General features: G+C 46.4%; 1 protein-coding gene across 1 annotated transcript; it reads right to left on the bottom strand.

Annotated features, from left to right (window-relative positions):
• Positions 1-12,582: 12,582 nt before the first annotated feature.
• Positions 12,583-14,375, bottom strand: LOC309448348 (forkhead box protein L2-like; the record flags this gene model as incomplete). Its single annotated transcript, XM_082069818.1, has 1 exon — positions 12,583-14,375. The coding sequence occupies one exon, from the start codon at positions 14,373-14,375 to the stop codon at positions 13,725-13,727; it is 651 nt and encodes a 216-aa protein (XP_081925944.1). The 3' UTR covers positions 12,583-13,724.
• Positions 14,376-15,391: the final 1,016 nt, after the last annotated feature.

Here is a 15,391-nt window from a genome sequence, read left to right on the forward strand (position 1 = left end):
TTCTGCTGCTGGAGGCATGTGATTAAATTATAAGTTGTTATAATCCAAGAAAAGCTCATTATTCTTGCAATCTAACTCATTTTTTTTCCCCCTGAACATTACTAGTTGGCAACACATTTCTTACCATCCGTACAAAATGTGACTGCTGAAGCATTTGTCTTCAACTCCATTTGAATCCACTATCAGGTCTTCACATGACCTTTTAAAGCTCAGAAACTGTCTATTTTAAATCGCCGGCCCTGACATGTGCTGAAGATATTTTTAACAGACTGTTTACAGGAATTCTGGTTTCTGTTCTGCTATTTTTTTCATTTTCGACAGCTTTTCTATTAATCATCTCCAAATTTCACGTACAGGACTGTACTGAACACTTACAAGGACGAGCGTTGAAGAAAACACCGGTAAGAAGGGCTGGTGGCATCCGCGTGGTATTATTTCAAAGGCATCCAATATTAGTTCAAAAAGACCATTCCCACAGCATGCTAATCGGGTCTAAAACTCCAAAAGGTTAATTTTGTATTGTCAGCTCTTAAATGAAGCTGTGTTCCCCACTTCTATAGGCAAAGCTAGAAGTAACCTCTCTTGTCCTCCATTTAGTGGTATACGGGGTAAACAAACAAATTAAAAAACAAAATAAAACAAACCTCACCACATCTAATTGCACCACAAAGCAAACAGGAAGCCAGAGCAGTTTTAGGAGAGTTGAAACTATTTGCTCCATGTGGTTAACACTACCAAACAGGCGGGAAACCGCATTCGCGCTTCAGCCACGCCGTGGGTCTGCAAACACGGCTGCTAACGCGCTCTCATTTAAGAGTCAAAAGAGGGGTTTTTTTGGCAACAAGAGCTGAACTAGGATGAGAGGCGCGTGAAGCGTGCAGCGCCGGTCCACACGAGCGGCCGGAGGCGAGCACCGAGCTCGGCTGTGCACGGGCAGCTGCAGGTACGGGCTCCGCTGAGAAACGCCAAAACAAACAGCGCTTCGGGGCTCAAAGGTCCCTGTTTCTTTTTGCGTCCCGCACAAAGGGGCTCTGTGCTGCACCATAATGCTGCCCTGCTACAGGATTTTAATTCTTTGTTGGGATTTCTTTAAATACGTCTATATTTTTTAATATATTTGTGGGCTTGACAATGCCCGAAAGGGCCAAGGTTAAAGGCGTAAAAAAAAGCCAAACAAACCTTATCTGCCCTGGTTAAAGGTTCATGGGTTAAAGCTAAGTTGTGATGGCCCTGAGGGTCTCTTCCAACCAAAATGATTCTATGATACTACAGGACTTGTAAAAGAGAAAAAGCCCTGGAGGCAGTTCTCCTTAGAAAGTTATCAAAATGAACCAGGAGGCTTCACTTGAACCCTCCTGGGGTGTTTCTTCATCAGAATTTCAACATCCCAGAGAAGGGAGTGGAAGGTATTAAATGTTAGATGGGGGGAGATGCTACTGACCCAATTCTGCAAGAGGCCACGGCTCTGTCAGGGATACAGTCCACCTTACTGGCTGCAATCAGGCAAAAATGGATTGTAGGAGAAAACACACACCATCAGAACTGCACACGCTGCTCCGAAACCCCAAGACTTAATGCTTCCAAGAACAGGACCTGAAGTAAGGTCCTCACGTTCTACTCACACTGGCCCCAATGTCACGGCCTTCAATAAGTTGTTCCACCCATTTTTCTGCATGCAGAACACAGATAATAATACTCCTGTGTTTCACAGGGCATTTTGTGAAGCTTTGCTGTTTGCACAAGTCATTTGAGGTCTTTAACTGGTGGTGCTACAGAAGTTCAAAGCGCCAATGTCGCAACACAAAATATCGTTTGCTTCTTTATCACTTTCAAAATATAACTGCACACACACACCCCGCGCTTTCCCACGCACACAAGGGCTATCTCTCAAAAACTCACTTCTGTTGAAGATTTTTTTAATACAAAACCAAAGGTTGTCAGGCACAAATGGACAGAAGCCACGTCCCTTTTCTATCAGTTCTTCAGGAGGGACAAACAACTTTCCTCTGATTTTTTGCAATACCATTTCTTGGGAGTACTTTTTGCAGAAAGTGAGTGATCTATAAAACCACAGATTTCCATTATGAGTCATAACTGCCTGTTTAATTACACCATGCTATTTAATCTTGAAATTACTGTTAGGGGATTCTGGATCCTTTTGTTTGCTACCAGAAGAAAAGCAACACTCAGAAGTGCAGTTTAAGTTCACATAAGTGATGGGTTCTCAAAAAATATAAACCCAGACTTCAGCGATAAAGTCAGAGCACTAAATAAAAGGTCTTTCATTCAGTCTGAGAATTTTGGGGGTCCTTCTTAATTGTTTCCAGTAAGACCGGATCTTGCAAACTTGTGTGTGGGTGGCTGCACGCTGAGGACAGACAGACGCAGGTGCCTGCCCGTGCTAAATATTTTGCACAAACTCATGAGTTTGTTATATTTGGGTGGTGTTTGTTTAGCTTTATTTGATGTTTAAAGTGTGTATTCCAAACTAAGCAACATTCAGAACCCAAACAAATACACTCTCTGCATAAAAAATAAAATATATGTATCGTGTTACAAGATGAGGCAGATGCCAGTGACAAATGCTTTAAGAATGTTTTAGCAGCCACCTGAAAAATCACTTAAGAGTCAGAAATAAGTAGCAAAGGCCATTCCATGAGTCATCAATGACAACAAGCAGAACAGGAATGGGAATGCAATGTTTTCCTTTTTTTCCTCTAAAATGAAAGATGGCTTGGGCTGAAAACAAATTATTATTTTTACTGTTACCAGGATAAAATTTCCATTTGTGAAGAGGGAAATTTCCACCTGAGACATAATGATGAAAAATCATTTACATAGCTGGAGGTAAACCCACAACTTTTACCCTGGGAACAGCGTTGAAGGAAAAACAAACTCTTTTCGGTAGCAGGAAAGTGCAAAATTTTTGTCCTCAGATTTTGGGCCAGAAATAGATAATGTTTGTTTGCATTAAGTCTTTAAAAATATTTACAGAGACGATGTATTTCACAGAAGCAAACATTCCAGCCCGCCTAAACAGAACTAGGACTGGGAAACCATACCGGACAAGTATTAACTACATTGAGCACTTACACTATATGCTACAAGGCTGAGTAGCTCTCAAAATAAAGTAAAAAGCTTCACTGTTTGTTATTACTGTATCATAATTTAAAAAGTGACAGCAGCCTGGGTCTGAGTGCGGTTGGGTCTCCCCACACACCAGCAGGAGGCACTTAAGTAGCTAAATCTGCTGTTTCACGGGAGTTCTGTGGGTCTCACGCTGCCCCTGGCCATGGCACCGGCCACACTATGAACTCGCTGCCTTAATTTCCCATCCAACAATGGCAACAGCAATGCTCAGTATTGGATCACTCAAGAGATCAGCGTTTGCAATGTGATTTGCGAATCACAACCACCAATATCATACCAAACTGTTTTGTACGATACTCGCAGATCTTCTACCCAGCGATGCAGCGAATAATATTATTAATTTGGGTTGGTGGAAAACAGTCACAGTAACACTTTTTTTCTCTAAGTAACCCAGGCAGCTTGTTACAATGGAATTTTATATTCTTCTGCATTTTTTCCCAATAGTTCAGTGCTGGTTTTTTTCCTCCTTGACTGCCAAATTGAGACCCAGAATGACCTAGTGACTCTCCAACACAGGGACACGCAGGATCTGGACAACAGCACGTCCCCTGCGCAAAGCTCGCACACAAAGCACTCTGCTGGCCCTCCTCACCATGCACGTGCCAGAGCCCTGGGGCTCCCAGGCCCTAAAAAGGGGGTTAAAAATACCTGTCATCCTTATTCTTCAAAGTACCTTTTTGGCACAGCCCAACAGAGCAGTCATAAAGCCTGTGGTGCTGGTGGAGGCTCAGCAAGGTGGCAACTTCGCATTGGATTTCCTATTTTATTTCCTTTTTACCTGCAACAGGAAAAAACTCAACCTCTCATTTCCTTCCTCCTACCCACTTTCTGTTTAGTGTTTTGAGTGACTGGTATAAATGAGCTGCAGTCAGGAGCCAGATTTTCAATTTGCTCTCCTTCTAAAGGCCATGGGTAGAAAGACACAGAACAAAAGCTCATGGATAAAATGACAAAATGACAGGGTTAGGAGGGGACAGTACCAGACACACATAGTTAGCAGAGCTCCCAGGCAGCAAGAGGACTGATGCTTGGATGCCTACATGCAGAAACCAGGGGCACATCACTGCCAAAAAGGAGACGGATTGTGCCACTGAGTTCATGCACAACTTGGGCAAGGTGACGCTTTCTGAATTAGGCCTGGAAATTTATCGGAGAAGTGTAGTGTGCAGCCTCTTCCCATAAGCACCAGCTTGATAGGTACGTGCTGTTCTGTACAGCACGTAATTATTGCCAAAGCACGTTGCCAAGCCACACTGCTTTGTGTGACTTTGAGAATTAAATGATCTGGAGTTCCCATTGGAAATACCAAGAAACATGGAAACCACTTGAAAACATAGACCAAATGCAGCCATTTGCTAGAATACCGCAAGAGGGGATGTAACTTGTTTCCAATTACCTGACCATAAAGCCACACTTCTAGAAGGAAAAGTTTTGAAAGAATCAGCAACAAGAAATAAGGCACCAGAAAAGGGAACTATCACAATTACGTTAGTGTCAGCAAAGAGCCTCTCGTTACCATCCTATTTCAAACTTCTATATTCTCAGCCAAAAAGCAACTCTCTCACGATGGGGCACAGCAGGAAACTTGGGTTGCTTTGCTCCGAGAGGTCAGAGATGCCAGGGGGTGAGGCAGACGCGCAGGAAGGCACTGGCCTCAGCACCGGCCAGTGAGCTTATCGGCACTGAACTGCTCAACGGCAGCATCTCCTGGCTGCTTCTTTGGCGACCACATGTCACCCACCTGCTCATCCCTCAGGTTCCTTTGGGGTGCTCGGGGAGCCAAAATGCTCACACAGTTGTCTAAAGAAAAGTTCATAAAGGAAAAAAAGCCTTTATAGACATTTCCTCCCCATCCCCGAAAACACCCAGTAAAAATATATGTAGCTACTACACACAATTCCTCCTGTGGCAAAAGCGAAAGAAATTCAGAAGCCCTTTGACACTAAAAATATATCCTTCCTCCTCCACAGACTTCTCCTTTCACAGAAGCATTTCTCTTTCCATGTCATTGCCCAGCCTGTCACACTTGCCTATTTACCAGCTCCCGCCCTGCAGCCAGACAAATGCCCCTTTACAACACAGAGCTCCTGACATGCCATATGGCCTTTTAATGTCACATCATCACAACCCCAGCCACAGCACCCACTTAGAGACCATTCAGCACTAACAGGTCATGCCCTGACTATTCCTGCGTGCACATTATTTATTTACCTTTCTTCTCTTCCTTCAAGGCTTTATTGATTGCTGCTGCTTATTCCCGTGCACTCTGCTTGTGTGTTGCTGGTGCTGGGAGGTCACGGGCAGCAGTGGGGGAATGGAGACCAGCATCATATTCTGTTCCTGAAACACCAGGCAGCCTTTTCCTTGTGGTCACGTAGCAAACAAAGACCAGAGCAGCTCCCTCAGATTAGCAAATGACAAAAAACCAAACCAACTAACCCCTCAAAACCCATTTTATTTTATTTTTATTGCTGAATCAGAACCAGCAAAAGTCCACAGAGATTTGAAATGTATTTTGCCAAGAGATGCACAAGTACATGCATCTGATTTCATTTGTCCCCCATGGCTCCTGTCTTTCCTGAACCCTTATCTCCATCAGCACCTTTGCTGGTAACAGATTACTTGGCACTGGGAACTGCTCAATCCAGAGCATCACAGCAGTTTCCCTGCCCCCTTTTTGAACATCTTTTGTGGGGTCCAGCTGACCAAAGGAGGGAAGGCAGCCAAAAGCCTACTCAATTTACAAATTGCGAAAAATAGCATGTGAAATACTGCTGTGTTGCAAAAAAAAAGTAAAGACAAGGTTACCTGACAAACTTGCACAGGAGAGAGAGCTCACAAAGTCTTCCCCTTCAGGTACTTTTGAGATAGCAAAGTGGCCAGCCATGGGACAATCAAACCTTGATTGATTTTTATCACATTGTTGATGGTCACTGTTTCCAGCTCGTTGGCAGCTGGTTGTGCTCCCAACCTTGGCCATACTGTGGAGACCTTGTAGCTACAAGCAGTCTACAAACACATGCCCGGGCAGTTCTATACACATGTGAATTAGAAAAGGTTGAATAAGGTTGAATATGCTGGGATCAGTCTTATAGCAGAAAATTAAAACTGGTCATGCTGCTTCTTTTATGTTGCAAAAAATAGAGGAAGAGACCATAAAAAAAAAGCACAGCATAACTGATTCTGAAAACAATGTTTTTGTCTGCTCTGAATGAGGAGTCAGCAGCTCTGATTGCATGTGTGCAAATTCCCCCCAAGTTTCCCTGAAACTTTCCATTACGGAGAGGCAACTGAGCTCTAGTAAAGAGCCATTAAGTTTACGCTGCTACTTGTTTATTTACTCGGTTTAAGATATCTGTTAGATCTTATCACGGGTGACTGAATCACCCTCTGCTACACATGTGTAGTTAACTGTCCCTGAAGGCAAGGAGCACATCAGCAGTTCTACAGGCTGCAAGTGCTCAGAAATCATCTGGCTGTAACCGGGCATCTCACTGGGCTTGTCCCTCTGTTTGACTGATTCTCTTCAGTAAAGAACAATATTCTGGTGAAGTCCAATCTTTCCGTGCTTTGGCGGCTGTTTTTCTCCTCCCTGCCCATTTGCCTGCTGTTGTCTTGTTAATTATTTTTTACTATGCTCAATAACTGATGCAATCTTGCCCTGCGCCTGCAGTGCTGTCTGGCAAGCAAGGGGCTCCAGCAGCAGCAGCTGTGCTGGCTTGGCCGCCCGTCCGCCTCCTGCGGAGATAAACCATTGCCAGAACAAGACTTTGCAACCTAATCCTCTATTTACCTTTCTCTGGACTCTGCAACTGTTATCCAGAAAATCAGCTTTTCAAGCCACTTAGCAACACGTTAGCAAAGAGAGGGCCCGATGTCACCAATAAAAACAGCACCTCAGGAACAGCCATTTGTGCCATGCCTTGGCCCGAAGGCATCTGCACCGTTCCTCACAAATTTTTGCTTCTAGAGAATTGGCAGACAAGGCATCAACACAATCATTTCACATTAAAAATAATCTGTTCTGCAACAATCATACTGAATAGAGCACAGGACTCCTTGTGCCTCTCATTAAAGCACAGGGCATTGAACAACAACACAGAGCAGATACTAAAGTTAACGTGATCGTGGTCCTATATGACAGAGCAGCTCCCTCGGCCCCACAAGTTATTCATCTGCCAGAGATGAATTATGGATTTAATCACTCACTCGTCTAAGTCTGTAGGAAACTGGGAAAAGGCAGAGTTCCTATAATGTAGCTTGCTTTCCATTAATGCTGCCAGGCATCCGACAAACAGAAGTCCCAGCTCTCATAATTCTCACTTCTTTACAAACCGTTAGCAATTGCCATCATGCTCTCAGCTTGGGCATCACTCCTCTGAGCAGTTTGCTATCGTCCAGCCTCTGCGCAAGCACCAGCTGGACAAGATTGTAGAAAGACAGAGTAACTCCTAACCACTGCCTTTCAAGCGAGGTACTTGCCCATCACACAACATAAAAAAACCTGGACTGTGCAGGCTTTTTAAGTCTAAGATCCCAAATTCTGCAGGAATCGGCACTGGCGGTTCATCTTTCAGCATTATTCTGACACTGACTACATCCAACTGACTACCAAATGTGCCTAAGTACAGGGCAGATTCTAGTTTTGTCTATTCAAGAGCAGCTGAGGAAGGCAACTGCTAAAGAGGCAAATTAACAGACAATTCTGCTGCCATCACGCAGCACCGAGCAACGCGTTTCTGAGGAGTAAGCCACAGCACCCCCCGCTCAGAGAGCCACTTCTGCGGCACACAGCGGCAGGATCACACCCGGAGAAACACACGAGCATGTAGTGCCTTTTCCAGAACCTGCACCCAAACCTTTTGCAAGTGTCGCCAGAGGCTTCTTCCAGCCTACAAACCTCCACCCTGTCCTCCGCGCCGCTTGCAGCTTGTTGTTTCGAAGAGCGGTGGTGTGAAAAAACAGGAAGCCATGCAGAGAAGAGAGAGAATACAGATTGAGGCACAGAAACTGCAGCAGCAACAGCTTCCCCAACCCCCTCTTCCCTTCCCACCCCCGTACCACAGGCCGCATTCTCGGCGAGAAACGCCGCTCTTGCTCTTGACGGGAAACTGGTTACGGAGTCGCGCGGCCAAAGAGCCACTGAGGGAGGGGAAATCCAGCAGCACGAAGGGAAACGTGTCTCGCTAGACTCTGCTGGTCTCGGGGGCAGAGGTGGGAGTTCAGCTGGTATTCAGAGGGCCAGACTGAACCCACAGGTAGCAGAGGCTCCCGGTGTGCCTGCTGCTCTTCCAACCTGCGTCCCAGCACAGGGGTCTGCTCCTGCGCGGTGGGAAAGGCAGGAATGGCTGCAAGGAGTCCTTTTCTTGAGGGGGCTGTGCTGATGGGGATGGCCGCTCGCAGCCATTAGCTTGCTTTCTAAAGCACTGCTCTCTTTGTAGCTTGGATAAGGTATTTTTGGTCCATCATGCATGGGAAAAGTCCTAAAGCTAGACTAGCTCTGGGACAGAGCACAAGTCTAATTCCTGCTCTGAAGGTCCCGTGGCCACAGAGTAAAAGGAACAGGTCACAGCAGACACTTTGCTGCCATTTCTGCAGCCATTTCATGCTTTAAAACTCAAGGAAACGTATGGAACTCCTTTACCCCCAGGAGTCCAGATTTGCAGCTTCCAATATCTTCCAAAGACCATTCTACAGACTATCTGAGCTTTGCTTATGACCTGCTGCATGCAAACAGCTCTTTGCACCATTTTTACACATGTATATAACCTGTTTAAGGAATAAGGATTCTGAGTCGCGTCTATCTGTTGAAGAGGGACAGCGGATCAGCTTGTCTGCAGCTCTTGGCATTCACAGCTCTCCCAACCCATCCTCTGCCGGCAACTTCTGACAGAAAGATTCCTATTTTGCAGGAGTCTTTATTGCTCACACCTCTATCTTCTCAGAATTCTGCGTAAGGCTGAGAGATTAAAAGGTGGAGACGGGGAAACAACAGTTGGGGCAAAAACACAAGTAGGGGATAGAAAGGCCAGGCAAACCCCTGACAAACAAGCAAACACCCTGACTTCTATTTCATATAAAGTATGTCCAACTTTATTTCTGTGTGTAACCACATCTATTTTTATGTCAACCAACTAGCTGGATAAAACAAAAGGAAAAGAAGCAATGTCACAAGAATCCTGGTGATGTTAAAAGCAAGGGAAAATGCCAAACTCAACACATTTTATCTAGTGCTTCTGGAGACCAGAGCTCAACATTTAAAATGAATGCAGGTGGGATAAGCGTGCATAACCTGAGCCATAACAGGCAACAATTCACAATAGTTAGCCACAAAATGACCTGCCACATCCCATAGTGATCAACAGCTCCGGATCTGTTATAGGCCCTAGCAAGTTAAGATATTAGCACAGCATTTGTCAAAAGTATTTTGCAACTGTACTAATTCAGCACTGTGAAAATTGTCCTCATTTTCTACTGTTAATAACAAATAAAACCATTATTTTAATTGCTGAAACCAAAAGGGGAGGGAACGAAGACAGATGCGAGGCAACACAACAGAAAAGAATTAAACAGTCTGATATCTGCTGGTGGGAAAGGGGAACGCAATACTTCCTTGGTCATTTTCAAAGCCTCTGTATTGCTTGCACAGGGATATGCTGTGCTGTGGTTTATTTATAAAACCTATAAGAATGTTGACCCAAGGCTACAACTTGAAGAAAAATAAGCAGAGGTCAGGTTTTTTAAATGTAGTCACAAACCCAAGAGAATGAGGCTTACCAGTAAGACCCTCCGCTGCTGGAGGGATGCGAAACACGAGAGAGGCCCCCGTGCTTCGGAGCCATTAAAAAAGCTGTGTGAACCATGAACAATCCCCCTGGTTTAAATGTTTAAATGCAGCCAACACTGCAGTTTTCTGTTCCAGCCACAGAAGTAATGCGGGGAGTGATGGGGGAGCGTGTGAGTTCCTGAATGAGGTTGGGGGGATTCCCAGCGGTAAAGCTGGCAGAGCTGGGCAGCCAGCCGGCCCGGCCTCCCTGCTCTGTTCTGTCTGGTTCAATAGCTGATGAAGAGAGATGCTCCTGCAAGCAGTGATTCAGAGCAAGGCCTCCAGCTGAATGCTCTGAATCATCCTTGGGAAGAGACCGGCTCTGCTGACAACTGAAGGAGCCCCCGAGAAGGCAGAGAGCTATGAGAGATGATTAACTCTTCTGTGGCATTCAAATAAAGACACACGTGTAAGAGATCTAACCGTATTATCTAAACCTGGTCAATAAAAGGACAAAGCAGGTGCAATAAGGAGCATGCGAGGAGGAAGGACAAGATACTTGGGCCGCAGGTAGGTCAGCCATGTGCATCACTTCTATTCTTACAAGAAATACAATAAATTACAGCTACACCTGACTGGACCTGCCCACAGGAAAAAGGAGAAAGCACTGCAGGTGAAAATGGCATTTGAACTCACATTCCCATCTCCATTTACAGGCTTTTAGAATGTCCCTTTGACATTGCTCCGACGTGTATTTATTGTTTCGTTTTGCAGAGGTATTTCACTGAGACCCATTTCAGCCTCATTAATAACCATCCTTCTTATCCATGAGCGACACCAACGCTCCACCTAGTGGAATCACAAATGGTTTTAGCCACAAACACAGGCTTATGTACTGAGCACAAATTCCTTTCCTAGACACTAAACATTTTTTAGATAGAAATGCCAGGGGCCTGAATGCTGTAGCTGTGAAGACTATTACGCATAAGTCTGCTGGTAAACTAATTATAGTTAAATACATCCAGAAAAGTTAAAAACTAGAACTGCTTCAGGAAATCCTGAAGACTTAACCAAAAAATGAAAACCAAACATGAACAAACAACAACCCCCCTTCCCCCAGACAAACACAACACCACTTCCATACACCAGTAACACCTCCCTTCCCCCAAAAAAGCTAAATTTAATTGGGAAAATCATTTATTTACTCAGAGAATCACCCACAAAGATGAAGGAAAAACACTCTTTGAAGGATTTCAGACATACAAAAGAGCTTCCAGCTACTAAATCAGCAGTGACGGTAGACTGATAACAAATCAGCTGTTCCCAAATTTAAGTGTAACTGTAGAAGTCCAAACTGACATACTTTTAAATGCCTGATACTCAAAAATTGTGAGAGTATCAGGTGTCCAGGACCCAAAATTCACTAGTTTTGAAAACCCTGGACCAGATGTAGCTGATAATTTCCACTGTGCTCATCATCTCTGTGTGAGAATAGACGCCTCAACAATAGTCCCCTGAAAGTTAAAACAGGAAAGAACAACCAAAAAAAGCTACAAAAACCCAACAATAAAGTCCACTTTAGAGTATGACGTATCTATTTCTTGCTGCATGCAGGATTACCTGAGCTGGACAAAGGTGCAGAAAAGCACTTGCTTACTTGCCAGTTGCTGTAAATGGCTATAAATATACATTTGTTTTCTGTTCCACCTCTCTCAGCTGGGTCAGGGCCCAGGACTGAAGCCTGGAGCTGCCATCACAACACACATAGAGAAACCGGTGGCAAATTCTTCCTCTGGACACACACAAAGCCAACGCTGCCAAAGGCCTTGCAGGCCACGGGCACACGGCCTCCAAAAAACCACCCGGGCTGCCTCCTTTGACCTAGAAAATTCACTTTATACCCTCGTTATAATCTCTTATGTTCAAGGGGAATAATGAGGACAGAAGTGATCTTTACTTAAAGGCACACAGAAGTAACCTTATCTATGCATTGGGTGGGAGGACACACAAGGGAGCGCCCACAAGGAGGCCGAGCTCCCCTCACAAAACGCAGCGTGAGGCGCCAAGTCACGAAACAGAAATAAAAAACCCCATTACTTACCTCAGCCCATCCCTGCCGGGGGTCACGGGCAGCTCTGCTCCAAAAACAACCCTGGTTCAGGTCTGGTTTCTGCACAAGAGCAGCAGGGCCTGAGAAGGCTCTGGTTCTAATTAACCCAGATCAGGCACAGGTGTCCCCAGGTGCCCTGGGCCTCTGGGTAACATGAAGTTACCCTGGAAAAATCATTAACTGGCCCTTCAGAAAGTGGAGCAGCTGTTTCCCCCTCCAAGAGAGGGTGTTTCACATAAAAAAAGAGAAGCCGTCTCAAAAAGCCCACTTTTTGGCCCTGTTTTGCAGCCTCTATTGTGTTTGCAGGGGACAATTAAGATGACCCAGACTGGGACACCCTGCGGCCCACAGGTGACAGAAAACCAGCAAGAAGCACCAAGAGCAACATACAGAAATCCTTATGTGCTTATGTACTTGCATTCCACACCGGGCACCGAACTGATTTTATAACCAAAGTTCAAATAGAGCTTTTCAAAGGACAGCAAGTGGCTTAGTTTTCAAGGTTACCAGGAGCTACGTGAAAAATGAGACACAAAGAAAACAAAAAAGCAACCTGAAAAATCATAAAACTGCAATATCTTTAATATGTTGGCATCCTGTAATAACAACCATAAAGTTGTCGCCCCAGCTAAATCTAACAGTATTTGCAGCATTGTTTATATCATATTGTTAGAGAGTAAAGACAACATATAGAATCATTTTGTAAGTATAAAATAGCAACCATAAAACTGGATTTAAGTTGCACCTTCTTTCAAGGATCATCAAGAAAGCATCAAAATAGTTTAAGTACCTTCTGAAGCCACAACTGTTAAGAAACACCATTTATTAAACAAGTAATTAAATATAACATACAAGTGCTGCTCTTCACCTAATGGTATTTGAACTCTTGTCTCCCTTGAACTGAAAACACAGTTCTTACTAGAAGTGTATTTTGTCTCTGAACCCTTATTTTGAGGGGAAAGCACAGAAACAGCTCCCCACGAAATTAAAGGGGAAAAGACCCTTATAAGGTAATTATAGCATCATTTATAAGAAACATGTTAACAAGGAACATATGTAAACACATATAGCAAGCAACAATATAAAACAACCCTTTACTGTATGAAAAATTCTATATATATTCACTACAAATACAAACCCACAGGATTTCCAGTATACTCCAAAGAGCTTTGGGGTTTGTGTTTTGCTGCGTTGGAGTTCTCCCTTTCCCCCCAAAAAAAACACCCCACATATATTGCTTTTTCAGAAACTTTGAAAGAAAAGCTCCAAAATGAGTTTAAGGACACTTGAAAAGGCAATTTCCCTGCATGAAGCAAGTTTCACTATTGCAAGGACCAGCATCTATGAGACTCCCCGTGTCCTTTCAGATCCGAGAAGATCCTGACCGCCTTGCTCAAATGCAGCCCCCGCTTAGTCTTGCCTGAAGGTCCAAACAACGGAATCATAACCCCCCCATCCCCAAATCCAAACGGATGAAGCAGTTCTGAAGCACAATTCACACTCCTCGCAGCACGGAGGAGTCAAACAAGGCAGCACATCTCAGTCACCGCAACGGGAACTTTTCACATCCATCTTCCTTCAGGCGTCTCCCATAGCTTGAGCGTTTTGAAGTCACTTTCTCAGAAATTCAGCCGAGATGCAGGAGCACCCCGAAACCCGCAACGCCCCGTCCAGGGCAGCGCATCTCCCGCCGGGGTCTCATTTAAAGGCGGGGAGCAGCTTCGCCCCCCACTCGCAGGTCACCCCCATCTCCGGCTCTGCCGGGCGCAGAACCGCCCTGGCCCCGGGGCCGCCGGGCAGCGGCCAGGCCGGCAGCCCCACCGGCGGCCCCAGGAAGCCGGGCGGGCCCCAGGCGGGCAGCTCGGAGCAGCGGCAGCCGCAGGGCAGCGCCAGCGCCGGGCAGGGGCCGTGCGGGCAGCCCGGGGGCAGCGGCCGGGGCGCGGCGGGGGGCGGCGCGGCGGGCGGCGGGGCCGGGGGGCGGCGCGGCCGGCGGCGCCGCCGGTAATCGCCCTCCGGGAACATGTCCTGGAAAGCGGGGTCCAGCGCCCAGTCTCCGCCGCGGCGGGGGGCGGCGGGGCCGGCCTGGCTGCGGGGCAGGCGGCGGAAGCAGGGGTTGAGGCTGAGGTTGTGGCGGACGCTGTTCTGCCAGCCCTTGGGGCAGCCGCGGTAGTAGGGGAAGCGCCCCGCGATGTAGGCGTAGATGCCGCTGAGGGGAAGGCGCTGCTCGGGGCTGGCCCGGATGGCCATGGCGATCAGAGCCACGTAGGAATAAGGCGGCTTCTGCAGCGGCTCCGCCGCTCCCGGGCTGCCCGCAGCCCCCCGCGCCGCGCCGGGCTCCGGCTCCCCCATGGCCGCAGCTCCCCCGGGCCCGCAGCGGCCCCTCTAAAACTTCTCCACCCCCCCCGCCAGCCCCCGGGCTGTTTGGGGTCGCGGGCGGGTCAGGACGGCGCTTTAGGTTCGCAAACCCAAACACCGAGGAGCGGGTGAAAGGCGGCGGTGGGGGGAGAACTGCGGGAGCGGAGCGGAGCTCAGGGCAAGGGCAGAAAGGCCCCGGGGGGGCGGCCCCGGCAAAGCTCAGCGCTGAACCGCAGTTTACCTGCAGTGAAAGCAGTGGAATATATTGACTCTTAGCGTTTCAGTGAGGTGAGGTGCTCAGCTGCACACCCACTGCTTCCAGATGCAAACGCATCCGGCCCTGGTGCAGCACACAGCAGCATCACCGCTGGCCCAGCTGGTCCCCAGCATCACCACTGGCCCAGCTGGTCCCCAGCATCACAGCTGCCGGGGAAGCCTCAGCTCAGCAGATCCTCACCAGTACCAAGGAGGAACAGCAGAGGAGCAGAGCTTGGAGCCACAGCAGGCTTGATTTTATCAGCGTCGCATTTGTACAAGCACTACAATTCACCAAATGCTTTTATATACATCCATACATAAAGAATTATTAGCGGGGTGATGCCACTCGTCCTCCTTTGGAAAGTGTTTCTTTGCTCACGCTTAATTCAAAAGAAAAAACCAAAACTACCACCAAACCTTATTTAAAAAAAATCATGACTCACTGGTCTGGAAGGAATCAGTTCTTCTTTTCCATAAGTTGTACAGAGCTAAGAAACAGAAGGAAAACATGGATGAATACCGGGCTGCTGTTCCCAGTTTATAGAAACTACCAACAGTAGCTGTGTAGTGGTGGGTGAAACAACGCTGTCATGTCTCATATTTTTAAAATACTGTACAGGTCTTTGATTAGAAAACTTCCACTGGGATAGATGGAAATATTTAAATTACTAAGAATGAAACATCCCTTATGCCACTGGTCTCTTAATTTACATTACAAAATAAAAGCATAAATTCAAGATTATAAAATAACA

The sequence above is a fragment of the Streptopelia decaocto genome, assembly GCF_964273445.1.
Source record: "Streptopelia decaocto genome assembly, chromosome: 20".
NCBI classification, from domain to species: domain Eukaryota; kingdom Metazoa; phylum Chordata; class Aves; order Columbiformes; family Columbidae; genus Streptopelia; species Streptopelia decaocto.